Here is a 27953-nt window from a genome sequence, read left to right as displayed (position 1 = left end):
GAGGGGACGGATGGCCATCAGGCTGTCACTGTTGTGGCTGTTGGACCAGGAGTCCCAGCGTGGGTAGTCCCCCTTCTCCAGCACAAACTGCTCCCCAGCGAAGGCCTGGCGCTCAAAGCCCAGCCACCTGCAAGACCCGGGGCTCAGGGCTGTCACGGCCACCCCAGCACCAGGTGATGGAGGTGGGGGATGCTCTCCCTGTCCCAGCCCCCCAGGGCCTGTCTGTCCTCCACACCCCAGACTTACGGGCCAGACTCCACCTGGATGGAGCCCACCTTCTCCAGCTCTTTCTCAGTGATGTTGGGTAGCTCCTCTGTCAGCTCACACTTCTTCCCCTGGAAATTCTCCAGCTCATAGATCGTGATCTAAGGCAGGAGAGAGTCTGTCGGCTGCAGACCTTGTGCTGGGGCAGGGCCCCCCTCAACCAACCAGCAGCAGCAGAGTGAGGTGATCCTGCCATGACCTCTCTGCTGCCCCACACCAACGTCCCTCCTCTCCCCTGGCAGAGCCAGATCCAGCAGGTGCCTGTGCCCTGATGGACAGGATGGCTCCCAAGCCTCGCTCTGCGGCCGGGAATTGGCCAAAGATGTTTGCTCAGTAAAACACGGGCAGACGTTTCATCCATGAGAGGCTGAAAACAAACTGACCAGCTCAAACACAGCATTGAAAACTCTGAGGGTTTGTGCTAGGAGACCTACAGGGCCGTGGGCTGCAGTCCCCTGCACCCAGCCTGGTCATAGCTCATCCTTTCACTGCTCCCTCCAGATCCATTTGTTCCCCTGGCTTGGAACAATCTTGTTTTGCAGTGTTTTCCTCTAAGCCCTGCCAGGTGCAGAGACCACGACACTTCTTGGCAGAGCTTCAAGGCTGAACTGCAGGACAAACCCAAGCCAGGGCCCACAGCTGGAGTGTGGTGGGGAGCAGGACCCCAGGACTCGGGGGTCAGCCCAGAAGCTGGGCTGCTCTTTCATATGGCCAGACTCCCCTGGCCCTAGAGGGGACCCTGCTGAAACCCCTGAGCCTGGGACAAGGGCAGAGCCTCCTTTAGACACCACCTGATGGGGGTGTCAAGGGACAGAGGTGACACCCATGGTCCTCAGGAACTTCTTTCCACCCCAAAGCAATAAGCAGCCCAAGCTCCCATCACCTCTTCACTCCACTTGCAGGATCCGCTCCCACTTCCAGCTTTCCCTGGCTTCCTGAGCTGTGGGAGAGGCCCCAGCCCTTGCAACACCCATGACTGACTTACCTCTAACCAACCTAAGAGCATAAGAATTACAACCTAAAAAAACCCCTACAAGGAATCCCACTGCCCAGTCCCACTGCCAGTGCCTGCCAGGGCAGGACATGTCCTGTCTCCTGGACAGGAGCTGCTCACCAGAGAGGCAGCCTCAAATGTGCTGGGCAGCCACAACCACAGCGAGCAGCGTCTCCTCCTGCCAGGCAGCAGCAAATCCCCTGGATGAAGCCTCCCTCCCCAGCCCACAGTCGGGTCTGGTGGATGAGGAGTTGTTCCAGCAGTGTCACTAAAGCTCTGCTGCACTACAGGAGCTGGAGGCCACTGGCTGCCCAGTACAACCTGCAGCACTTTGGCCCTGGTACCAGCCTGGTGCATGCCTGGCAGTGCACAGGGACCTACAGCACTCCCCAAAGTCCATCCATCCATCACCAGTTGCCCCCAGTATACCTTGTAATTGCCACCTCGCTCGCCAGTACCCTCCCCAGTCGCCATCTGCTCAGGGGGACTTTGCTGCTCAGTCATTGTGCCTGGAAAACCCAAATTGCAGGAGGTTACAACAGCATCAGTTTTACGTGAGGAATCAGCCTTTCCATTCTAAAGTGCCTAATAAAACAGACAAGCTGAAGCTGGCACAGGAACAGGTACCAAGAGTGAACCCAGTTCCCCCCGAACGCAGCAGCTGTAAATCCCCAGGGATGTCCAGGCTAGAAAGAAGTGCTCCATTCTCCATCCTCTCTCCCACCAGCACGTGGGCCCTGCATCCTCACCCGGGCATCACCGCGGGGCCAGGGAGCCCGTCACCAAACCGAGCATCTTCCAAGTGCCACAGGATCCCTCTCTGCCCCTGGGCAGCCCGCCCAGTTGCTCATTAAACTCAAGTCTAAAAGCCTGTCCTTGGTTTCCAGCAGGAGTTTGCCAGGTTTCAGCTTCCAGCTGCTGACATCCTTCCCTGCTAACACACATCTGCTGGCTCGCCCTGGCCCCTGAGGCCGGGGGGGCATCAGGGCAGCGGTGAGAGCCCCCTCCTTGCTCTCCAGGAACATCTCACCGAGCTCCTACAGGAGTAGGAGCCCCCGGGCTCCCCTGCCTGCTCTCCCCGCTAACGCCGGGGTTGTCGAGAGGTTAACAGGAGATGAGCAAAAGAACCCGAGTGTGACGGCGTCCTCAGCCAAAGCCCTGCAGCACCCTGCTCGCCAGGCACGAGCAGAACATTCCCTAGAGGGAGACCTCGACTCAGACAGGCCAATTCTTTTTGAAAGCCCCTTCCAGTCCCGGCCGTGCCGCCGCTACCTCTCCCGGGCGGTTCCGCTCTGCCGGCCGGCGCGGGCGGCCCCGCTATTTATGTGTCACTTCTGAACAGAGCAGCACATTTATCTGGACGCTGATACAGCAGCTGCGTCCACTGAATTCCAGCCATGAGATTTCATCTCAATAGCTCGGGCCCGGCGCGCGCTATGGAAACGTTATTCAGCTTTCTCCCGGCTGCCCCTTCAAAATGTGCCGCTCGATTTACAGAAGATTAACGTCGAAATTCACATCAGCACGTTCACGCTGCTTCTTGCCAGGTCCTCTGGAAAACTCTCCCATCAGCAGTTTAATGGGCGGGTTCAGCCCAGAAACCAAGCACAGCGCAAAGCAAAAAAACCCCACAAAAACCCCTCTGCTAAATATTTACAGCTCGTTGGGGCTGGGATGGAAGATGGGACGTGGCGTCGGTTCCCGGGGGTCCAGCAGGGTCTTCTGGGACCCAAATGCCACATGCATGGATCCACCTTTCCAGGCAAATCATGATCCACCCCAGGGGAAGCACCATCCTGTTGGACCAGCTGCCAAACCAAGAGCATTTTACTTCTCTGGCAGTGAAGAGAGAGAACAGGGAACACTGAGCTATGTTCAACCTACACACACCTCCATGCGGGTTTTTCTACCTGCTCTCACTGTATCTTGTCTTGAAACCAAGAACTACACATGAAACATCTACCAAAATCCCCAAATAGCACCTCTGCTCTGCCAGCCTGGACAAACTTGAAGTCTCACCTGCAGACGGTTGGAAACCCACTCCACCTGTGGTGGCACCTGGGGGAGCTCCCTGCTGCTGTTGGCTCTGTCCTACCACACACTGGAGCCATGCACAGCCAGGCTCTTCATCCCATCACTGATCTCCACCACGTTCCCAGGGACACTCAGCCTCAGCACGGAGCTGGGGGACACACCAAGCCTGGGACCATCTATGCAGAGGCTGCTCTGGCCCTGTCTCCCATGGACTCTCTTTTCCCCTGTTGCTGCAGAAGGACAGACAGACAGACAGGACAATTCCCCTCCAAAATCTGCCTTCCCCATCAGATCCCCCCACAGGATTCAGCTCCAGCCCAGGGGAAACCTGCAGGGTGGGAGGGGGGTCTGGGCAAGGTAAAGCTGAACACCAAGGGCAACTGGAGCACTGTGCAGCTCAACAGCTTTGTTGTCACCAGTCAAGTGACATTTGGTGCCTCCAGAGACCCCAGCACGGGCAGTGGTTTGGTACAGCCCATTTTTATTGCAGTGTTTGGTTTTTTCACATGTTCATCTTTTGACTATGAAACTGCTTGGCTGTAAAATATAAAAATCACTTCTGTGCTCAGAGGAGACCATGGAATAATTTGTTTCTTTTACCAACCACAATAGCATCTGTTTTCAACAGCTTAAAAAACCACAGACTGTTTCTCACCGGGCCAGCCCCTGCCAGCAGCCCCGCTGGGCTCTCTCAGGGCTGCAGGGCCGGGAATCCTCCTTCCCCACCTCCCAGAGCCTGCACATCCACGAGGCAACTGCAGAAACATGACAGAAGGGGCACTAGATCACTCTGATTTGTCTTCCTAACAGAACTCATTTCCTTTTGCTGTCAGCCTCTTAAATCCCTTCGAGAAACGTTTCCCGTACAATGTTAGAAAACAGATTTTTTTGGTTAGTATCTGGCAAAGCTGAACCTGCCCTGGAGCTGTGCAGGGCACGGCCCAGCAGCCACAGCCTCTCCAGGACTTAGGAAACCCTGCAGCACCCTGCACTTATTGTGACCCCTATTTGCACACTCCATAAGGCCAAGTGGAGCAACACAAGCATTTCATCTGCACAACAGCTCCTTTCAAAACAGGCTTGTTAGCATCATGTTTAACCAGCCACTAGACCTTGTCTCTCCTTCTCCAGTCCCACCAGCAGAGCCAAAAGCCATCTCTGATGGTGTTTTTATGAGAATACCTTGTGCCAAGAGGGATGGCTGTGGGGGAGAGCGGCCCAGGCAGCTGGGTGGGCTCAGGAGCCTGTTCCAAACCCCCCCAATGGCTGCCCACCACCCACCCTCTCCCCCTCTCATACTCACCCTGAGGGCAGCACCTGGCTGACACATCCCACACCTCCTCTGGCTCCTCCAGCTCCTCTGGCTCCATCCTCTTCCCTCCAGCAGTGCTGGCACCAGTGCTGGGCCTTTACTGGAGCACTTTGGGGGGGCTGGCTTGGCAACAGCACTGACACTGCTGGAAACATGGCTCCAGGTGCTTCTGAAGTGGCTTTTCCACAGCTCCTGGAGCTTCTCCAGGAGCATCCAGTACCTGGATGCCTGAAACTTCCACCCCATCTCCCAGCAAAACAAGGTCTCCCAGGAGAAGTGTGGGTTTACTGCCCAAAGTCAGTATCTGCAGTAAGGGCTCAGCAAACCCTTCCCACCACCCCATGGGGGACACACGGACATCTCCTAAAACACCACATTCCACTGACTTGAGTTTTTCCCAAAGCAGACACAGCCTCATCCTGCTCTGCTCCTGGGTTCCTTCCGACCTCAGCCAGCCCCACACATGGAGTGTGTTTGGGCTGGGACAGGCAGCTCTGGATGTGCAGCTCCTCTGCTCCAGGGGATCAAGTTAAAGGACTGCCAAACATGCTCTTGCTTCCCACAGGCAGGAACACTCAGGGCACTAATCCTGCAGCATCAGCACCAGATGTTTTCATAGTCAGGGGAAAAGGGTAGAGAGACAGTGTCTTTTGTGGGGCACAGACCTTGAAAGCACTGGATTTGGACTATTGAGAAGATATTTGCCTTCAAACTGCCCTGATTCCCACGGAGCTATTTGGTGTCTCAGCTCTCCATGCAGCACCTTGGCATCGAGCCACAGCCTCAGTTTAATACCTTGGACAGGGGAAACAGTCCAGTGTGTTTGCACAAGTGCTAAGGTTATAAACCAATTGATGCTGCTGCTCTGGATGAAGTGGAAGATTCACAGTTTGCAGGGATAAATCTGACCCTTCGTGCATTTAACATTTTGCCTGTAACTGTTTGCAAACAACTCAGAGGGCAAAGCAAATGTCTGAGCAAGCAAAAAGGCAGGGGAGCAGGAATTCCTATAGAGCCACTTTATAAATAAAGCTTTTAGACTTCAAAGGCTGAGGAAGAGAAACGGTGCCTCTTTCTCTCCAGGAAGGAGAACCAAAGCAGCAAGACTGAGCAGGTACTGCAAGCAATGGGCTCAAGTCAAAGCTGCACAAACCAGAACAAGGTGAATTTGCAAACAGAAAAATAAAAAGGAAGAAATCCACAACTGGGGACTGCAATGAAAGGAACCAGAAGGGCTGTGTGAACCCCCAGGTGACCAACTATAACAGAGGGAGGATTTCTGGTAGTAACGAGAGAAAAGTGCAACCAGAAAAGAAGCCTTTCTAAATTCCACAAACCATGTCCTTTCACTTTTACAAACCATTACTTTGCTGATACAGCTTTTTAAGCAAGCAAAAAACGCTGAGCAGCAGTGACAGAGGGATGAGGGCACCGAGCTCCACAGGAGGGCTGGGATCTCCACCTCGTTTGTTATCACTCAGGCACCATTAGAGTTGGAGCCTGCCCGAAGGCAGGTCCCAGCAATGAATTAAAACACCCACCTGAAGAAAGTGCTGAAGCTAAGAGCTCACTCCCATCTTGTATCATCAGGGGAAAAAAAAGGCAACAATTGTAAAGGCATAAAAAAAATCAACAAGCATTGTTTGGAATTAAAATAGAATTGTATAAAGTGTATTACAGTGTGGTCTGTCATTTAAGTAGTGATAACATATTTATAGATCTTTTATTACATGGTGATAACCTGAAGAGAGGGAAATAGGTATTTCATCTATGTACAGTATTCAAGAATGACAGAGCAGAAAAAACACTTTCCCATTCAAAAACATTCTAAAGATGCTTTTTAATTAGATATTTAAGCATTAAACATTTCTCAGTAGTAGGTTAAACTACTAAATACAGTAAGTCTCAGTGCATTGTCCAAGCAGATGTGGAAATGCATACACATTCAATGGGCTTTGTGGAAACCCAGTATTCATCCCCTCAGTTTCCTCAGACAGCAAACACTGCAGCTACAGCAGTTCTGGCCTCTGCTTATCAGACCAAGAACCAGAACATCCTCCAGCTGTTGGTAACACAACACTGTCCACCTGCTGAACTCAGAAATCAAGCTTGGGTAAATATTGTCCTAAGAAGGGGGAATTTACCTGATTTCTAGAGACTGTTTAAAGCCATCTGGGTCCTGGAAAGGATCCTCCTTCCCCTCTGGCAGCCCCGAGGCTGCTCAGGGCTGGCTGGGACCTGCAGCCCCTGGTACACCTGCCACAAAAACCCAGCCCAGAAGACACATCTATGAAGCTTATCTTAAAGAATTCATCGAATGAAAAGGGAAGAGGAAAATGTGTACAACGTTTTCCAGTGAGCTCTGAGGAGGTGCTGAGCTCCCAGCACCAGCACGTGTCCCAGCGCCCGGGCGGGAAAGCCGCAGGGAAGGAAAGGCTTGGGAGAAACCTGGGGTGATCATGACTTCAGTGGTAGCAGAAGGGGCTGCAAAACTAATGGCAGCAACAGCTCTGATGTGAAATGGGGCCAAGCACCAAGTGAAGGCTTTTTACAGAAGAGAAAGTTACTCCATTCATCTCCACTGAGTACAGGAGCTGCTGTCAGAACTAAAGCTGGGAGAGAGAGATGTGCATATGGGACCTGCCTCCTGACACCCTGCTGTGACTTCCTGCCAGCAGGCTGGGACTAAAAATCACCTCATCTGTGACTCCTCCAGGAGAAGAATTGGCACATGGTTTTGGCAGCTATGAGCTTGACAGACAGCAGAGCAGGGAGGCCACTGCTGCCAGCAGATGCACCAGGGCAGCACCCCCCACGGAAATCCAGCCTTCCTAAACACTGATCGTTAAAAGGAGAGGAAAATGAGTTCAAGTGCTGGTGCTTTATCTTTAATATCTAGAGAAGCAGGTAAGCAGGACGTGAGGAGCAGCCCCAGCCCTGGCACACTGTGCCATCAGCACTGTCCCACACCTGGAGGAGGGCAGCTCCAGACTCCCAGGGTGCTGCTTTCTGAGTCAAGAGGAATACTGAGGTGACAAAAACCTCCCTTGTTGGGCTACATATTTAAAGGTTTCCTGAAAAGAGCACTTATTTGGGAAAGAAAAAAGTATGTCTCAGATGGACATCTTGGTTGATTTCAGAATCTGTATTCAAAGATATAAACATAAGAGAGATATCAGTGATGTTCATAACACCCGTGTTATGCATGAGAGAACTACCCCCCTACTGGAACAGCCATCTTACCAAAGGAAGAAAAGTAAAATCATCTGAGGAACTGAAGATCACATTTAGGTTTTACCACAAAATCAGCATAAAAATAAAAACTTAAACCTGGTATTTACAGATTAACGAATAAAAATATGAGGTGGGACTATCCAAACTGCTATTAAAGTGACATTCAACAATTAACTGGAACCCTGATATGAGTGTAACATCCTCCCTCTTCCCTTCCTTTTTTGATATAAAAACAGTATTTACAATTAATTTATTTTTTTTTAAAGAGAACTGGTTGACATTATTGCTTGATCCTTTTTAGGAAAGACATTCCAATGAAGCAATTATCCCACATGCTGACGAAACACAGAATATACCATTTCAAGAGTGACAAAAGTTAACATTTTGTTCATCTAAAAATTATACTCCTCTGCCAGGTCAGCAGATCACGTGTAAATATAAGCCAATCAAAAATACATTTTACAAAAAATAATCAAGTTTCCTTTTTCAGTATGGCAGTAAACATCATTTGTTCTTCCACTCGCACCTTCCACAAACTTTATGCTAAACAAGGAGCTCACTATTTTTTCACCAAAAAAGAAAAAAAAAAAAAAAAAGATAACTTTGATTAAATGTTCTTTTCATAACCAAACACAAAGCCCAGCCCTACACCTGGCCTGTCTACCACAAGTCCTGCTGGAGAGCTGCTCAACACCCCTGCAGAAATGCAGTCTCTGCTCAGCTCGAGGGGACATCCCTGGTGCTCAGCACTAGGTCAGACCTCACAACCTTCCCAGGCTTTCTGAAGTGCTCACTACAAACCAGTGGTTCCTCTTCAGGGGAGGTCTAAAGTGACTGTCCTCCCACAGCTGAGAAGATCCAGCTTTGTATTTGACTATGAATAGGAAGCAGCTTTCTCCACACAACAGGAAGGCACCATGCACATAGCAGTTGAGGCAGGAAGCAAACAGCAGCAACATGACATGTAAATTGTAGGTTCAGGTGAGTTAAGGCTTCTGTTAAACTTCTCTCTCTTCTTCTAGTTAGAAACACTATCTGGAAAGAAACAACAGAAGGAACTGAAGTGATGGTGACAAGGCAGAGCAAGCAGTCAGACCCCACTCTGTCTGTCACAAGGACGTCCCCACAAACGCCCCTCACTCCGGTTGTGGCACCTTGGTCTGGCCCTGCTTCATGTGCTCAGTGCTCCAGAGCTGCCCAGACTCTGTGGAAACCACACGTACCAAGGGTCACAGAAGGTTACCCAGTGCTCCTGCTTGAGGCAGCACCCTGGGATGGCAGCACACACTGGGTGCTGATAAATAACATTATCTGCAGAGAAGCAGTGAAACCGTGAAGATAAATTTCACTGCTGCAAACCCTGGGTTGGGCCTTTCACAGGAGGTGCTTTAGTGTTTGTGCTTCAGGAATGACCACACTGACAAGTTCGGGGGACACTTCCCACGTGAGGTTTTGTCACCACACACCTGTATTTTGCAAAGCCCCTCTGTGGGTGGGGAGGTACCTTTTCAAAGCTGATTCTCATAATGGCTCTGTCTCTTCTTTGACTTCAGCTCCTTCAGCCACTGAGGAGACTTTTCTTCTGACCTAAGATAAAAAAAACCCACCTCATTATTCTTTAATTATGAAAAATCCTTACAGAAACAAGAAAAATAAATACATCGTTTCCCCTCCAGCCTTGGCAACTCTAATCACATTATTCTCTTCCCATCTCCCTGAGGCTGGTGGAGTCTCTCACCTCTCCTCCCTCTCCACGCTGGAGGGCAGCACTCTGCCACCAGCAGCTCCCAGCTGCAGCTGAGCTTTTGGGGATTTGAACAGCTGAGCAGAACCTGCATCACCAGCACTCTCAGACTCCTGTCTTTTCCGCAGTTGGGCCTTCAAAATAGAAGTAAAGAGCTTATTTGTAAGGCAGCATTCAGACTTTTTTTTAAAAAGCAAAGCAAACCACTCAGCATTATAACAACGGAGGCTGAAAGCAGGGGAGGGATTCCTTAGAACCTGGGCTGTTTTGAAAGCATATTTATTATTGCAAAGCTAATTTATTTTTCCAAATCACTTAATATTTGTAAGTGATTTTAAAAGTGAGAAAAGTAACTACAGGATTTTCCTACACCTCACACCCCCCCCACCCCCCAAACAACAAGGCCATCTCAGCAGAATCCCAGCACTATTCCCAGGGAGAATCTGGGGGGTTCTGCCCATGGTCACCTTGAGAACAGAGTGGTCCATTCCTGGGAACACAGGTAGCCTCTGAGCTTGGGCAGCAGGTGACCTCACAGTTTGCTGTGTCTTTCCTTCCTCATCAGAATCCTCCTGTTGCATAGTTTTCTTCTCCTCTAATGAATTGTTTAAAAAAAACACAACAAAAACCCCAAGGGCAAAACCCATTAGTCAGCAGGCTTTTCATTTCTACCTTGTTCTAGATCTCTCCTTCCATTTAAAAATGTACTAACAACAATATGAACACAGCACAGAGATCAAAGCAACAGACACACTGAGCACTCAGCAACAGAAAGACTTCCTGCTGCCAGAGGGAGCAGAAGGTGCTCCCAGTGTCACCGATGTTGCTGCTTCTGAACAGCTCAGCTGATCACAGAACATGAGATCAATTTAGATTGGGAGATGTCTGGAAGTTATCTGGTCCATCCCTGCAGGCTGCAGGGAAGGGACAGGGCTGGGGCTGCTTTCCCAAGCACCAGGGGCTCAGCTGATCATCACCCCAGCTTCCAGGACAACATTGCTTGCCAAGGTAGGTCCTGAAAACATTTTACATCTGTCAGATCTGCACCAAAGCAGCCACCAGACAGTTAACAGTGTTGCTATTAATTAGGAGGCTACACAAGAGATTGGTTTGATCCCATGTCCTTCCCTGTTCTCACAGGCTTTAAGGGAGAGCAGAAAAAGCAGGTTACAAACCAGAGTATTTAATAGGTCCCCTCAGTTACAAAGAATCACCAGCCCCTCCAAAGAACAGGCTGCAGTGCCAGTAACTCCTCCACCCCGGGAACAGCTAAAGGAGATCTGCAGCAGTATCACTACAGCATCAAAGGGCTCATGGCCCTGTAAGGAGTGTGTGCATTGAGCCACCCATTCCCCTGAGCAGCAAGGCTCTTCCATGCTGGATACATTCCCTTACTGCATCCCAAGGAACAGGCCAGGCAGGGGACATTTTTAACAGATGGATTAGAAGAAGCTGATTAATCCTTAGCTAGGCCTGTAGTCCTTACAGATGCCAGAAAGAAAGAATGTTTATGAGCACTTATAGCATATGAACAATTACAGTGGTTCTTATCAATAACCAACAGGCTGAGACATAAAGAACCACCCAACTGTGGTGGTTTCTAACTCAGTATTTTCCCAGCTAACGGAATTGCCTGCAGGCACTAGCCAGAAGCTGCAGGGAAAGGCATGGCAGCCCTCCTTCACCCTGCTCTTCTGCAGCTTCTGTCACTGCAAAGGGAGCTTCCCTCACCCTCCAAGGAACAGAGGGGAAGACTTGCTCCAGGGGATGCCCACAGGTGGCAGGAGGAAGCTGCTCCGGAGCAACTTCAGGCACATTTACACCACACAGGCATCCCTGCCGGAGCTTCCCTCACCCTCCAAGGAACAGAGGGTACAGGGGCTCCAGAGGATGCCCACAGGTGGCAGGAGGAAGTTGCTCCAGAGCAACTTCAGGCACGTTTACATCACACAGGCATCCCTGCTGCTAACGGAATTGCCTGCAGGCACCAGCCAGAAGCTGCAGGGAAAGGCATGGCAGCCCTCCTTCACCCTGCTCTTCTGCAGCTTCTGTCACTGCAAAGGGAGCTTCCCTCACCCTCCAAGGAACAGAGGGGAAGACTTGCTCCAGGGGATGCCCACAGGTGGCAGGAGGAAGCTGCTCCGGAGCAACTTCAGGCACATTTACACCACACAGGCATCCCTGCCCTGGCAACCAAGCTGGTCACGGATCATTCTTTCAGAGAGTGGAGGGATACCTGTGGAATCTTTAAACATCCAGGCATTATCTGGCTCTTCAGTCAAAGAAAACCTGCTTTCAAACTCCAGCCCTCTGCTTCTCCGCAGCGAGTGGGAAACCGGGGCCCGGCGGCGCCGCTTCTTGCTGAGCTGCACTCGGGTCTTCAGCGCGCTGGAGTCCAGCACAGCCGTGTGCTGGGGAGGGAAACAAGGCCCTTACTTGAAAACAAAAGACACCTTTCCCATGATGATTTCCCAGCCTACTTCAGCACATCAGCCCATTCAGTTTAATTAAGCTCCATGTGTTAGCCCGGTGGTTATTTTTGTAGTTACTTAAAACGCTATGAAAGGGACTGGCTGGTGGGGACGGGTGACCCTGGGGGCAATGGGTGCAATGCTGGGGCTCTGATCTCTCTCAGCCATGGATGTCCAATCTGCAGGAATAATTTTCACTAAATTAATAATAAAAAAAAAACCCTGCAACAAATAGGGTTTTGTTTCCTAAATTGATTTAAGAACACAGGCCTTGCCTGCTAGGAACAGCTGAGGGCTGCTGTGGCACTTCTGCAGTTGAGGGAAAGCATCTGAGACCTTCCCAGCAGCTGCCTGACCCTTTCAGTTGGGAATCTTGAACTTCCCAATATATCTGCCTTTAAATATTATATAATTGAAAAAAAAAGGGGCACCAACTCTTACTAAATACAAAGCAGGCTTCCCACGTGCTATCATGAAAAGCTTCAGTTGTGTTAATGCTTCCAAAAAACACTAAACCCATCTAAGTGTGCATGGCCAGAAGTGACTGTTCTTACCCTGGCTGAAGGACTCTCAAGTGTGAAAAAAAAACCTTTAAAATGCAATTGTAACCTACTACAGAAAGAGAAGTATTAGTAAATGTCTTTAGAGCCTTACACCCACAACCTCATGGCCCAGGAGCCATTAGGTGTTTGTGTTAGTTCACTGCTTCAGTGCTGACAGAGCACTGTCCTGATGCAGCTCCCTGAGGAGCAGCAAGAGAAGCTGTAACTTCATTAGCCACTGGCAGACATTATCTGAGGCCAAGAGCTTTGGGAATCTCTTGAAACATAAGCACTGCAGGACCTGGAAGAACTTTGTAACTTTGATTGTAAACTTTCAGGCAGGAAGTCAGCTGGGCAAATGGAATGTGACAAAGGAAAGGCAGAGGAAGACTGAGTGCAAAGTCTCCAGAAGATACTGGCTAATGGGGGTAGCACCACAGCTAACACAGGAGAACTTCTCTTCCCCATCGCAGGAACTTACATCAATGAAGGAGAAATCAGTGGCCTTTTCATCGGGGTATGAGTCTCCTGGGGGAGGTAAATCAGTCCCATCAGTAGAGTCCATGTCAGTGCTGGAACGGTCCAAACTTGTGCTCCTTTGGTCTTTGGAGAAGTCATGGTGATCAGCCAGGGAGGCAGGTTCCGTTTGCGAGGACAGGGAGGAGGGGTGGCTGTTTGGGGGCTGCTTTCTTGTTGAAATGACATCGTTCTCTGAGGAAGGGGATTCGGGCACAAAGCTGCAGGTGAAGGAAGTGACAGCAATGAGACCTCAGGGGACAGCAGCTCAGACATGGGTAGTTTGGACCACACACTCAGCAGATGCCAAACCCAGGGAGGTGGGCAGCAGGTGGCACCCTCAGGCAGGGCCCTACCTGCAGAGGCTTTTGGGGTGCTGGGGAGAGCACCAAGGGTGGCAGGGCCTGCACCCCAGGGCTGTGATGCTCCCAGTGCAGCCCTAGGAATCTCCCCTTTGCACAGGCTGACACAGATGAGGTGCAGTGACTGAGAGCTGGAGTTACGTGTCTCCCCCTGTCAGGTAGGTTGGAGTATTCCCTTAAACAACAGGAGATGGTAGGAAACCCAGTAAAACTCTCCTGTCACTAAAAATAGGCCTGTCCTGCTTCTAATTTTAGGAGTTTCTAGTTTAAAGGAACAAAACCTGAAGTATTTAAGGATTCTTTTTCTTCTTCTTAACAAGAGTCTTCTGTTACTAAGCACCTTCTCTTGAGCAACCTCTGGGAACACTCTTCTAAAACCAAACAGATCTGAACCTGTATTTATGGAGATATGCACTTTTTCTAAACACTAGGCCTTAGCATTTGGTGCAAGCCACAATGATAGTCATCCTGGGAGGAAAACTCCCAGGACTCTGCTGCTGACTAACAACTTCCCCTCAGGCTGCAGCACATGATACAATTTCCAGCCCAGCAGACGCTGCTCTGAGGGTTTCCAGCACACGAGCAGAGTGAATGCCTCTGCCCTCCTCCAGCAGTGGGCCCCAGGATAATTAAGAAATGGTGCTAATGAGCTCTGGGGGGAAGTTTTTGTCCAGTATGTTTGCATCAAATGATATTTGGTATCTGCAGCATTAGGCTTTAGAAAAATAAAATCTGTTAGATAAGCTAAGAGAAATCCAATTAACACCTCCAAACTAAAACAACTCCTTCCATTCTATGAAGTTACTTGCAAAAGTCCATTGCAACCAGCCAAGGGCAGCCCCTTCATCTTACCCCAGCAGTGACTAAGTTCTAGTTGAAAAGAATCCTTCCTCCACCTCCTTAGCAGCTTATCTAGGAATAGGACCAGGTTTATCCTGTTGCCATGTGGTCATGGATTTTTATTGTAAATTTCCCTTCCTCTCCCAGGGAAAATGAGTTCATTCACAGATGCATCAATGAAACACTCCTAAAGGGGCTAAAATAATTGCTCCACAACTCAAACATTGAACAAATGTCCAAAACTGGATGATCCTCTAACACAGCAGCTGCTCTGCCCCTGCTGCCATGGTGTTCCCCCTTGGTGCTGTTCCCCCAGGACACAGGACATGGTGCCTGTCCCCTGCTGCCCTCCCAGGACACAGCTCATGGCCACATGGGGTGTGTGGGGAACACAGCCCACGGGCTGTGAGGCTGGCAGGATGTAAAGCCTAAGGGAAGCGAGCCAGGCAAAACAGGAAAGTGGAATTCTCAAAGCTTCCTGGAAGTTCCTGCCCCGGGGCTGAGCAGAGGAGGCAGTGGCCGAACGCGGAGCCGCGCTCAGCCCATCCCTGGCAAGAGGAGAACGTCTGCACTCGTCCTGGCAGGAAGCCTTCTGCTCCATCACAAACCAACTGCAAACAAAATGCAGCTTCAGTGTATTCCAGGAAGATTTCCATTATTAATTCAATATTTAAAAGTACGTTAATGTCATTCCTCTCCAAGTGCTCAAATTAATGCACCAGTAATTCCCCTGCACTGAACCGTAAGTCATAGAATCCCAGACTGGTTTGGGTGGGAAGGACCTTAAAGATCACCCAGCTCCAGCCCCCTGCCACAGGCAGGGACACCTCCTGCTAGAACAGGTTGCTCCAAGCCCCATCCAGCCTGTCCTTGAACACTTCCAGGCACTTGCTGTTCCTTCTTCCCACTGCCAGCATCTTTATTTCATCAACAGAACTTGATGTGTCAAACTAGAGCAGAGCAGGGGGGTGGCACAAGGCTGAGAAGTTACTAATTGTCATCATTGCACTGTTAACGGAAGAAAAAAATCTAAGTATTTCTTAGAGTTGAAACTAAATTCCAGGACATGAGGATTGTTCAATAAACTAGAATTTTTAGGTGGAGCTTTTCCAATTGGGAAGAATCCTCCAGGTCTGAGGTAACACTCAAGTGCTGGTTTGGAGCTAAGAACCTTTGCTTACAAACTGATTTCAGAAAACATTTGTCACATACTGAAATCAAAGTTAATTTTACAGAAGATTTGGGTGTCACTGTTGGCATGTCACTCTGTTCACTGAACTTCAGGTTTCATAAGCAATGAAATATTTATAATGCAGAGTTCTCAAGTGCAGAACACAGCAAGCACTGCTGGCATGAATGTCTGCTGCAAGATCTCAACAAGTATAGCATTAAAATAAAAACAGATAAAATGCTATTTTCATTCTTCACTGAACAAACAAGATATGGGCTCAGTGTAGATCAAGCTACAGTTTACACTTCAACACTCCAGGTTTATGTCAATAAACCATTTTAATAATAGAAAAACATCAATTCAATCTCTTTCACTCAACTGACATCCCACTTCATCCTCCTCCTCCTCACGCTAAAATGCTTGAGTCCATGAGCTGGGGACAGAGCAACCTGAGGTGTACCTGGGCAGGCTGGGGGTTCCCCACACACCATCCTGCTCCTGGAGCAGGTGCCCAGTGATGGGAGCACCCATTCCCAATGGAGGGTGTCACTCAGCCCAGCTGGCAGCACAGCCCTTCATGTGGGAGACCCCACGTGTCCCCAGCCTGTCCGTGTGCCCTGACCATGACCAGACACTCCCTCACCTACCCAAGAAGGAGGCAGTGGGTCCCTCGAGCCAGCTCTCCCCAGCACCCAGCTCTCCCCAGCACCCAGCTCTCCCCAGCACCCAGCTCTCCCCACCCAAGGCAGACAGCACACAAGAGGTAACCACCTTCTAAATGTGACTTCCTACATTTCTAATTCCAATCACAAACACATAAATACAAAGCATTTTTTACTACCTACATTCACCTAGTCAAAGCAATTGTGTATTTATTGAGAAAAAACTGTTCTCCCCTATCTTCTTTCTAACCCTTTAACACCAAAACATAACATCTACCTTACATTTCACTGCCAAGCAGCCTTGCTAAATCTATTCCAGCCCAAGCTGGTTGCTCAGAGAGCAGGGGACCCTGCATTCCCACCAGAGGCTGGAGCTTAAATTTCGAACCTCGTTGCAACTTGCAGGTATTAAACAACTATTTCTGGATGGAAGGGGCTGCCAAGTCCCAGACTGAGCCTGCAGCTTCAAAAACCCATCCACGTGCACACCCAGCCCCCCCATTTGCCCTCCCTGCTCAGTAAGGGCAGGCTGGTCCCGGGAGGGCCCCGGTCCGTACCTGTCCCCGCGGTGCCGCTGGCTCCACGTGCCGTACCGGCTGTCGGGCTCCCGCACCAGCGTGTCCGTGTCCTTGGCGTCCGGGGGCTGCCTGGAGAAGCACTGCTTCAGCTGGTCCTGCAAGAGAGCAACCCCAGCACCTCAGAACTCCTTCAGCTTGCCTAGAGGATTCCCTGACCCTGTTGCAATGGGGTTTCTGGTTCTACCAAGGAAACCTGGTTGGCGTGAACTGGGAATAAACTTAAACATGGAACCGGAGATGGAGCCAGAGCCACGATGCCCAGCAAAATGAGCACTGCTTCCCTGGGCAAATGAGCACTTCTAGACGAACTGCCTCCCCAGTTTTAGGAGCTCTACACTGCTTTCAGGTAATCCTTGGCTCAGGCTGAACAAAATTTGTAGAAGCACCTATGCAACCACAATTAACTCTGCTGGGGGCTACATTTAACCTCCCCAACACACAGCAGACCAGGCAAATATCGACTCTGCTGCTCTTTTCCAGGGTTTAATAAAAGGACTTTTCCTCCCCCCCCCCAGCTCTTTATCTGGAAAACATTAAAAATAAAATGCACAGATAAATAGATAACTAAGCACAGTGCCAGATACCAGAAAGCCTTTGACAAGTTGACGTATTCTAGTGCAAAGTTCAAACACAAAGTACAACGTAGAAGGACAAACTATGGTGGTTTTTCTATGTTCTGCTCCAAACTTCCAGTTCCTAAGTAACTATTTTTATTTCACAGATCTGCTGCTTTCATAGGAGCAAAACTGCATCTAGGGACCCCTCCCTTCCAGGGGAGAGAAGTGGGTCAGCTGCTGGCACCCGAGATCTGCAGCAGCCCCGTGTTCATAGCTCTAGGATACAGCACTTGTGTTCTGCAGCCGAGTTACACACAGGAGTAGGACAGTTCCTGAAATAATTTACTGTGCAGAGACAATTAAATGTTGGCTCCTTTTGCATCTATCATCCTGAACAAACACAGGAATGGTTTCCAGTGCCATGCCAGCTTTGCTTATGAAGATCTCATCCGACAGCAGGTGACACATTCTTCCACCTGTCTTGAGCTCTTGCTTTTCTTTAAAAAACGAGGAACACCACCAATGCCTCCTCTGACCCCTCAGCAGAACCTGCTGGGGGAACCACCACCACATCTACCTCACATCAGGCAGCACTCACAAAGTAACAACCATATTCACTGAATGATTTCATGCTCTGCTCTGGTGGCTAACCAAGCTCCTGGGCTCAGCCTTCTGCTGGCACTTGGTGGCCACACCACCTCTGGCAAGTCGATTCCCTTCTAGGAAAGGTTCTAACAAACACAAATCATTCCCTCTCACTTCCCTCCCTACTGTCCATGCCCGTTCAGGGGGGGGGGTGTCAACTTGATGCCTGTCATGAATTTATTTCAATCCCAATCCTGCATGACCAGCTACCCAGTCTGTAACTCATAGGTGTTCATCAGCTTTTGCCTCTTTTTGCACAGAAAAAGTTCTCTCTCTAGTATAAGCTGTATCTGCAGCATCTGGCAGTGTCAGTGGCAGCAAACTCCCCTCCACAGCCTGACACCCCAGGAACATTTGCTGCACAAGCAAGTGACCCAATGGGCACAGGTCTGGACCCCTTTTTGCTGGGAGCCAGCTTCTTCCCCTTGCTATGGCTGAAACACATGGTCTCTGTGCACAGAACACACTGCATTCCTTGCAACTGCTCAGATTGTTCCTAATCAGACACTATAGTCCAAAAAGCTCAGAAAGAGGAATGGGAGCAGCAGAACAGCAACTTTCTGCACTGCATTTAGGAGACATTGTTTATAAAAGGCATGGAGTTATCAAGAGAAGGATGGTTTCAAGGACAGGACATGCACAGCCCAGATAACAGCATCACAGCAGCAACAGGAGGGACATTCAGATGCAATTTAATTGCTCATCTGAGAGGTCAGGAATTCTCAATTTTACACTGCAGACAAACTATCAGCACATACTCCTCAGTTTCAGGCAACAGTTCACTTGATATTATTTATATATCTTGACCCCTGAGATGTGTTCTTGTAACCAGAATGACACCATTAACACTCAGCCATTCTCTATGCTAAACCCAAATCAAGCCTGAAAAAGAAACATTAGTCCTTCTGTAGACATGGTGAACCTAAATTCAGTAAACCAAACAGAATAAGGGTGAGGAAGGAGACACGCCAGTTTCTACACCATGGCTTTGTTATATGGAACAATGTTCTTCCATTTTGCTCCAGGAGGAAGCTACTTATTTCAGAAGCAGCTGGTGTGTGTGTCCTTCCCTGGTGACCTCTCAACCCACACTTTTTAAGAGGCAAAACGATTAGTTAGAAAACACAGACATTCTTTCAAGTCTACAAATAGTGTTGAAGAAGGAAGTGACAACAAACCATAACAATTATTCTTTCCAGTAAGTGATTAGGAACAAGCAGAAGAATGAGTTTTAGCTTTTCTTTTGAAGATCTCTTGTCTATTAGCATCACCCCAGAAATACTCTAGGCAATCTGGTGATATGGCAGCACTGGGCACTGGGACGTTGGAGGTGCCTGGGAAAAATCCATTCCCTTCATTTTCAACCTGTTTACTCTTAGGAATGATAAGCTTCTTTTTCTCTTTCTTTTTCTTTTTTTCTTTCCTTTTTTTTTTGTGTGTTTTTTTTTTTCTTTAAAAAGGAAAGACTAGTTAAAATAAAATGTTAATTTCCTCCACTTCCATCCCCCCTCAGGCTCCATGCCCTCTGGGAAGCACTCCATAGTTGCCATTGCACTTCTGGTTGTTTAAATACCAGTGAAAATGCCACCAGGCCCCTGAGAACTGTGCACATGAACCGTTGAGGTTCATGGTCGAGATGTTTTTGAGCAGAAGGAACTCAGCTGAGCTCATGCAGACACGTTGGCATGTTTTGGCCTTGCCATTGCACTTGGAACAAAGAGCATGAACGGGGAACAAAGCAGGACTGCAAATGGAAAGCTGCAAGACGTGGCAGATTGGGAAAGGAACAGCAGCCCAATGAGGGTACTAGAGTGACAGTTCTGTCATAAGTCCATTCTGTCCCATCCCCAGTGTCCTGTGCCATGGTAACTCACAGCAAAGCAAGGGAGACAGATCCAAGCCCTTCCTGGTGTCTCATGGCACCTCCAGCCAGTCTGTACCCAGCACTGGGAGGGAAAAGGAGGAAATACCTTCTAACAACTCCCAAACACGACCAGGTTCTGCTCCACACTTTGTTCCTTGGGCTAAACCCTAATTTAAAGCTCAGTTCTTCAGAGGAATGAAAATATTTTCTCTATTTTTAATGCATAAGCTCCACAGGACAAGAGATCCTGGGAGGTGAAGAACTGACACGTCTGATTTTTACCTCCCCCAGAACCACAAAACGTAGGGGTTGGAAGGGATCTCTGAACATCAAGTCCAACCCCCCTGCCAGACAGGACCACCACAGAATCTAGGACAGGTCACTCAGAAAGGCACCCAGACAGGTCTTGGAAGCCTCCAGAGAAGGAGACTCCACAGCCTCTCTGGGCAGCCTGTCCCAGGGCTCTGTCACCCTCACGGTAAAAAAGTTCTTCCTCATGTTGAGGTGGAACTTCCTGTGCTCTAGTTTCCATCCATTGCCCCTTTTGTTGCTTTTAAGAATAGAACTGCTCTGGAGAGAGAACTGTAAGGGACAACTACTCCTTCTTAACTCAGCAAACTTGTGCTAATAGCTGTGATCCAATCTCTTGCTTTATCCATCCTTCGGAAGTAACCAAATTTGAAAGAGGAGGAGCCCAGCAGGTGGAGCTGGGCCAGGTACAGCTACTTCCTCAATAAACAGAATACTCACAACATAGTGAAAACACACATCTTATTATAAAAGGCAATAAAAGGAGGGGTCTGGTCTCCCCTTGGCACATAAGATAAACCCAAATTAAGAATGTTCTTATTTATAATCACTAAAAAATCTCACTAATCTCCTCAAAATACTACTCTCAATCCAGTAATCAATGCTGTAATTCTTCATGCTTTGATCTTCAACTTCATCATTCTTACAACAGTGGCCAGGAAGGAAAAACTTAATTTTCATCTAAAATAAAACAGCCAAGTTGGATACTTTTGGATTTGTTGGATTTGCCTCTAGTTCTTCTTCTAAAATGATACATTATGATTATGTTTCTTTCAGTTCTCCCTTGGAACTAAGATGGGTTTGGCAACAGTCCAGGGATGATTACTCCTGCAATTTCCAGTTCCTGAAAATGATGCACACAGAATATTGGTCCTACCAGCACAGGAACAAACCACAACCAGGAATGAACACACATTTATCTGAAAAACTCCTTTGCACTGTAGTGAAATAAAGACCTGGCATATGAGGAACAGCCGTGGAAGGAGATCTCATGAGTCAGAATCTGCACAGACAGTTTCAAAAATAACTCTGTTTGCAAAAGAGACCGAGACACCAGACAGCCAAAATGACACCCCACAGCTTGAAGTGCAAAAATTAAAAGTTAAAATCTACTGGCATGAAATGAATACGAATAGGAGGTTGCACCATGGAACGAAGCTTTGACCATCTGCCCTGTTAATGGGAAACTCAAGGAGAAGAATTTTTGCTAATTTCTTGAAAAGCTTTCTTCTATTATTTTTCTCTCTCATTTCTTCTTAATTAAATCTAGCATGAAGTTGGGTCAAATTGCCCATATTCAGAACTCCCCTGCCCCTTAAGTGTGACACTGCACTTAAGGAGAGTTTGCAAGTCCTTACAAACCCTGGAAACCATCCCAATTGTTCCCCTGAATATGCCAGGAGATGGCAATACACCTATTAAAACTGTATGCTATTATTTCACAGCTGACTCTGCTTTGGAGAGGATGCTGGGCTAGATGACCTCCAGAGGTCCCTTCTAACCTGAATTATTCCAATGATTCTAAGGAACCGATAAACTACGTATTTTGGATGAGTAACAGCATTACCAAGAACTTAACACCACATCAAAACCAACCAACCCCACCACAAAAAGAGGGCCTTGGAAACCACACAACATTTCACAACCCTTATTATTTTTCCGAAGTATCTCAGTGCCACCAGGGCAGGAGGGAAGTCCAACCCTGTGGGACCAGCACCCAGGATTCCCACCCGTACTCACGATCCGGCGAACGAGCGCTGCCCAGAAGGAGCAAGTCATGGCTGGGGACCAAGGCTCCGCTGAGTTCCCCACAAATCAGGCAAGAAGAGCTGCCAACGTGGTCTTTAAATACAGTTGTTGAAAGGAGCAACTGCCTCTGTGCAACGTCCCCACCAGCAGGCAGCACCTTCTGCCTCCCACCCCACCCCCCATGGCACGGACAGATAAACAGTTCCAGGAACTGCACATTTTCTTTCTGCCCTCGCCGAGGAAAGTTAAGAGACCTCCAGGGCGGGCACCCTCCGCAGCCCTGCCCCAGCCCCCCTTCCACACTGCAAACTGGGGACCAGGCCTGGCAGGAGAGACACAAGTAACTGAATTCACTGATCAGGTCACCTCAGGGTGTTTCTGTTCCCGAGGGGCACGGAGACGCCGCAGCCCCACGCGCAGCTGAAAACTCCTTTGCACTGTAGTGAAATAAAGACCTGGCATATGAGGAACAGCCGTGGAAGGAGATCTCATGAGTCAGAATCTGCACAGACAGTTTCAAAAATAACTCTGTTTGCAAAAGAGACCGAGACACCAGACAGCCAAAATGACACCCCACAGCTTGAAGTGCAAAAATTAAAAGTTAAAATCTACTGGCATGAAATGAATACGAATAGGAGGTTGCACCATGGAACGAAGCTTTGACCATCTGCCCTGTTAATGGGAAACTCAAGGAGAAGAATTTTTGCTAATTTCTTGAAAAGCTTTCTTCTATTATTTTTCTCTCTCATTTCTTCTTAATTAAATCTAGCATGAAGTTGGGTCAAATTGCCCATATTCAGAACTCCCCTGCCCCTTAAGTGTGACACTGCACTTAAGGAGAGTTTGCAAGTCCTTACAAACCCTGGAAACCATCCCAATTGTTCCCCTGAATATGCCAGGAGATGGCAATACACCTATTAAAACTGTATGCTATTATTTCACAGCTGACTCTGCTTTGGAGAGGATGCTGGGCTAGATGACCTCCAGAGGTCCCTTCTAACCTGAATTATTCCAATGATTCTAAGGAACCGATAAACTACGTATTTTGGATGAGTAACAGCATTACCAAGAACTTAACACCACATCAAAACCAACCAACCCCACCACAAAAAGAGGGCCTTGGAAACCACACAACATTTCACAACCCTTATTATTTTTCCGAAGTATCTCAGTGCCACCAGGGCAGGAGGGAAGTCCAACCCTGTGGGACCAGCACCCAGGATTCCCACCCGTACTCACGATCCGGCGAACGAGCGCTGCCCAGAAGGAGCAAGTCATGGCTGGGGACCAAGGCTCCGCTGAGTTCCCCACAAATCAGGCAAGAAGAGCTGCCAACGTGGTCTTTAAATACAGTTGTTGAAAGGAGCAACTGCCTCTGTGCAACGTCCCCACCAGCAGGCAGCACCTTCTGCCTCCCACCCCACCCCCCATGGCACGGACAGATAAACAGTTCCAGGAACTGCACATTTTCTTTCTGCCCTCGCCGAGGAAAGTTAAGAGACCTCCAGGGCGGGCACCCTCCGCAGCCCTGCCCCAGCCCCCCTTCCACACTGCAAACTGGGGACCAGGCCTGGCAGGAGAGACACAAGTAACTGAATTCACTGATCAGGTCACCTCAGGGTGTTTCTGTTCCCGAGGGGCACGGAGACGCCGCAGCCCCACACGCAGCTGGTGCGGCCTGAGGGCTGCACTGCTCACACGTGCTGCCAGCCATACGTGTTTCATGCTCTCTGTGTGCACTGGAGTGGGCACCAGCCTGTTCCCATCCATGCCACCAGGCTCTCCATCCCCACGGTTGCTATGCAACCCGGGGCTGCCTCAGCCAGTGCTTTCCCTGCCTCTTCCACAGGGACACGACAGGCAACAACCAATTATATCCCCCGTGGCAAAACCTGACAGCCTTCACCTTACGAAACGCAGGCTGTTTTCAGAGGGTGATGGGTTTAATTCTCCACCTTTTCATGGCTTCCTGGCTTGACACACAGGCCTGAATCCCAAGCCCTTCCCCCTGGAAAGGCACGGCAAGAAAAGCCAAGGAGCAAACCTGCACCTGCAGGGATAAACAGGAAGGGCAGACGTCCCTGCAGCCCCTGACCCAGGGAGCAAATGCCAAGGGTAAGTTGTGACCAGCTGGTACCAGGAGTACGTGGATGGAGAGGGTAGAGAACATCCCAAGCTGTGACACCCCACGTGCACTGTTAGCTCAGCTGCTCTCCTTGAAAAAGCTTCACACTGCACCCATGACAGACCTTATCACTAGTGCTTGCTGAGGAAAACAGCCCTAACTTTAGAAGGAAAGCTTTTTGCTTCACACTGTATCATAACTGAATCGAAACAAAAGCAAACCAATACTTAAGGTGAATCCCTTTGAAATGTGTACATGGCTTATGTCATGGTAGAACTAATGTCACCTTCATGAAAACACCCAAACTGCACAACAGACCTGAGCCCCATGAGCGGTTTGAGGAGCAGGTCAGTGCAGAGCTGACGGGGATGCTCCACATCACAGCAGCACAAAACACTGGCTGCAAACAGCAGAAAAGGAGCCTGAAGAAATCACCACCAAGTTCAGGGTTTTACTCCAGTTCAACAGCACATTCCCAGCAACACCTTTCCAGGCCACACCTGAAGCCTGAAGAGGCTGAATACTATCACAGCCCAAAACCCAGCATTTTTCATACCTTCTGACATACAAAATGACTTCCCCTCCTTGCTGGTCTTTAGCTAATCACTTCTTCTCTGCCAATGGGTCCTTCACCCGTAACACCAGTGCTGCTGTGCCTCCAGGGAGCCAGGGCCAGCTGAGAGACTCATGATTTGAAAGGCAGCAAAGAGAGACCCAAAGTCTACCTGAAGCTGGCACTGCCCACAACAGACAACGTGGCCAAATTAATCCAGACGAAGTTCATTTTGCCAGGAATGTGGGCACCAGCATGCAATGAGATCTACTCAGTGCTTTTGCTCAGACCCCCAGGGAAGTTAACTTTCCAGTCAGGATTTCCAAGACATTTTGGAGTTTGCAATTTTTTTATGCCCTGAAAATAGAGCTGCTCTGACTTGCTGCAAACACCCACCACGCACGTACCGTGCGGTTTCAGTGCAAGGCTGAAGATAGAGCAGAGGTTGACTTGATGTGCAAAAAGCAGACAAGAACCAAATTCTAAATATATCCCTTGCTAGGGCTGAGTGAGCCATGACAGAACTTCCTCTGAGAAGTGGGAAAGGAGAAAACCAAACCAGAGCAGAGGAGATAGTTGGAATCTTCAAAATCCCTCCTATAGCACGATATTAAACTTCCTTTTCAGCCTTAGGCAGTCAAGCTAAAAAGAAATGAAACCCCAGGAAACCAACCCCTCAGAATCAGAGCCAGCGGCCACCAGCCTGGTGCCCATCAGGACAACTCTGAGCAGAACAACGTTGTCCCACCTCAGGGATGGAGGAACCTGCTCTCCCACAGGGCATGTGCAGCTCTCATCAGCCTTAACAAAACTTGGCACTGGGAGCTGAGCAGGATCCCTCATCTTCAACACTGCAAGAGACACAAGCCAGAACAAGACAATTTCACACTGTTATGCTAGGAAGTGAATATATTTGCTTTTTTTGAAAAGCTACATGCTTGAAATCAACACCTCCTACTTGAAATACTTTATTTCACAGCCCTTCTGCACAGTTAACGTGTTTCCACATAAGACACAAGTTAAACTTCAAACAAACATTCCTGGGGAAAAGGGATCTTTACTGATAAGTCTGGATTTGAAGATGTACAGAAAGTGACAGGATTTCTTGACAACAAGTGAATGACAAACAAATTTTGGAAAGGGTGCACTACTGGTTTAAACAAACACCTCACACAACTCAGAAGATGTTTTAGAAGAAAGCAGTTAAAATACACACACACTGAGTGAACGTGTGTGTTTTGAAACGTCTCCAGCATTTCCTGAAACTATCACAATGTTCCAAATATCAGTAAAACACTTTTGCCACTTTCTGTTTGCTTCACACAACTTCCCCCCCTCTGGGAGCCAACTGCCATCACTTAGTGCTTGAAAACAAACAACCAAACAAGGTGAGTCAGGAAGAACTGACCAGCCCTAGATATGTATTTATGCACTTTTCCAGTGCTTTAAGAACTTTGTAAAAAATCAACTCATTGCAGCCAACCTAAATAAAATGACAGAGCTAAGTTGTCTAAGTGATTATTCGTGTCAAAATACCAAGGGAACAACAAAGACAGTCTACTAAACACCCAGCACTATGGTTTTATGGCCCAGATTTATGCTGCCAGCTACGTTCATGGCCTGTTAAACCAAAGAAAAGTTATTAAGAATGAAAAAGCGTGAACTGAGTACTGGCCCTTGTATCTTCATTAATTAAACTCAACAGCTTCCCTCCTCCCCCCCTTGAAACAAGACAAACAGCTTGTTTTTATAAGCCTGCTTTCTGCAAGCCTGCTTCATGCCACCAGAACAGCTCTCTGGAAATTTAAAGATAAAATCCCATTCACTGACAGCACAAAGCAAGTACTTTTGGGAGCAACTCACTGTGCTTTTGGTGAATATTAGGGCAAACCAGTTCAGCAGTGTCTGTGGTAGGGTCTGTATCAGCCAAGCTCAGAATAAAAATGCCAAATTGTGATGAATTGTTTTTACAAGGTGTTTGTTGAAGGATGTTCACCATAAAGGACACACATTTATAGACAGAGCCTGGGTCAAATCAAAACAGAGAGCACCCAGTGCTCTGTTAAGAGCAGAGCTGCAATCCCAGGGGATCTGCAGGTGAACAGCACACGTAGAACTCACACCAGCTTTGCACAGTGCTCCTCTTGGTCCCTCACCTGCTCCTCAGCACCAGAGAGGATCCTGCTGGGAAAGTTTCACTGTAAAGAAAAAGTTCTGCAAGCTCAAGTACAGAACCCCAGATGCGAAACTGAAGTGCCAGAACAATGATGCCATTAAAATTGGTCCTGAGTCATGTGTGGAGGGTCTCCTGCAAGAGCAGAGCCCAGCCCCTCTGGGCTGAGCAGCCAGGGAGCTTCCTCAGCCCATGGCCACACCTTTCTTCTTTAAATTAAATATGAGAACACTGTATTGCAGCTATTTACACAAAATCATCTCAGACCAATTGCATTCAGTTTCAGTGGAAACAGAGAGGACAGCCAGCCCTGAAGATCCTGCTCCATGGACAGACCATCCCAAGGCAGAAAAGGAAGGAAAAGTTCACTGGGAAACAGCAACTGATGAGAAAACCAGTGTGCTTAGGGTCTGGGCTATGAAGGAAGGCAGGGCAAAGCACACAGTACTCCTCTGCAATGAAGAAATTAGTAGTACTACAGGGAAAAGGAAAGACTGAAAAAGAATAGTCTTTTTCCAAACCATCTGCTGTTGAATACACCAGATAAGCTATTTAAAATAAAGACACTGAACATCAGAGACAGAGCTGGGTCAGGAAGTCAGCCCTGCCAGACATCAAACAGGAAAATGTGACAAGGTATGAACAGAATAACAAAGTGGTCACGTCATCATGGAGCTGTTACAGAGAATTGTTCCTAAAGGAAATTATTTCCTCTCTCTTGCAGCCTGATTCCTACTTTTATGGCCTCCAGCAAGGAAATAACCAATTACATCAAATCCCTTTCATTCCAATCCTAAAGCTCCTCTGCAGTGGATAAAAATCTCTCTTACAGGCCAGAAAATATCGTGATATCCAAGAGCCCTTCCCCAGTTCCACAGCTTCTAGCAGCTACCAGCTAAAATTCACTGTACTATGTTATTAATAAGGTGCCAAGCTGCCAGTTTCCCCACATCTAAAAAGACTGGGAACTGCACCTATGCCAGGCCTGTGGAATAGCCCTGGATTTTCCCACCATGGAATCCAGCAGAAAGCACCCACAGCACCAGCCCTTTGCCACAACAGCTGCTCCAGACACAGGATGGCAACTTCAGTACAGACTAAACTGAAAACAAGACAATTTTTCAGCCTAAACATTTCTTTGGAAGTCGCAGATACCCAAATAAGTGGATTAATACTTTAAATACAACGATCTAAATTCTCTAGAAGATACCCAAGTAGCTACAGGAGATCCACACAAACAGACCTGCTCTTTCC

At 48.5% G+C, this 27953-nt stretch overlaps 2 protein-coding genes across 2 annotated transcripts in view; both read right to left on the bottom strand.

The window, feature by feature from the left end:
• LOC104388048 (beta-crystallin B3-like) overlaps positions 1-2667 on the bottom strand; it is a 6422-nt gene extending 3755 nt beyond the window's left edge. The window contains exons 1-4 of the mRNA XM_009996857.1: positions 2534-2667; positions 1688-1769; positions 247-365; positions 1-127 (exon numbers count right to left, since the gene is read on the bottom strand). The exon at positions 1-127 is cut by the window's left edge and continues 4 nt beyond it. Of these exons, the coding sequence (XP_009995159.1) occupies positions 1-127; positions 247-365; positions 1688-1762 (321 nt within the window). The 5' untranslated portion in view covers positions 1763-1769; positions 2534-2667. The remainder of the gene's footprint in view (positions 128-246; positions 366-1687; positions 1770-2533) is intronic.
• Positions 2668-8656: 5989 nt separating this feature from the next.
• The window catches only part of KIAA1671 (KIAA1671 ortholog), a 35942-nt gene continuing 16645 nt past the window's right edge, over positions 8657-27953 (bottom strand). The window contains exons 2-8 of the mRNA XM_009996824.1: positions 16704-16819; positions 13077-13332; positions 11819-11993; positions 10050-10177; positions 9577-9716; positions 9343-9425; positions 8657-8873 (exon numbers count right to left, since the gene is read on the bottom strand). Coding sequence (XP_009995126.1) covers positions 9347-9425; positions 9577-9716; positions 10050-10177; positions 11819-11993; positions 13077-13332; positions 16704-16819 — 894 coding nt within the window. The 3' untranslated portion in view covers positions 8657-8873; positions 9343-9346. The remainder of the gene's footprint in view (positions 8874-9342; positions 9426-9576; positions 9717-10049; positions 10178-11818; positions 11994-13076; positions 13333-16703; positions 16820-27953) is intronic.

This window comes from Chaetura pelagica, unplaced genomic scaffold, assembly GCF_000747805.2.
Source record: "Chaetura pelagica isolate M959 unplaced genomic scaffold, ChaPel_1.0 scaffold294, whole genome shotgun sequence".
NCBI lineage: Eukaryota > Metazoa > Chordata > Aves > Apodiformes > Apodidae > Chaetura > Chaetura pelagica.
This window is presented reverse-complemented; position numbering and strand designations above follow the sequence as displayed.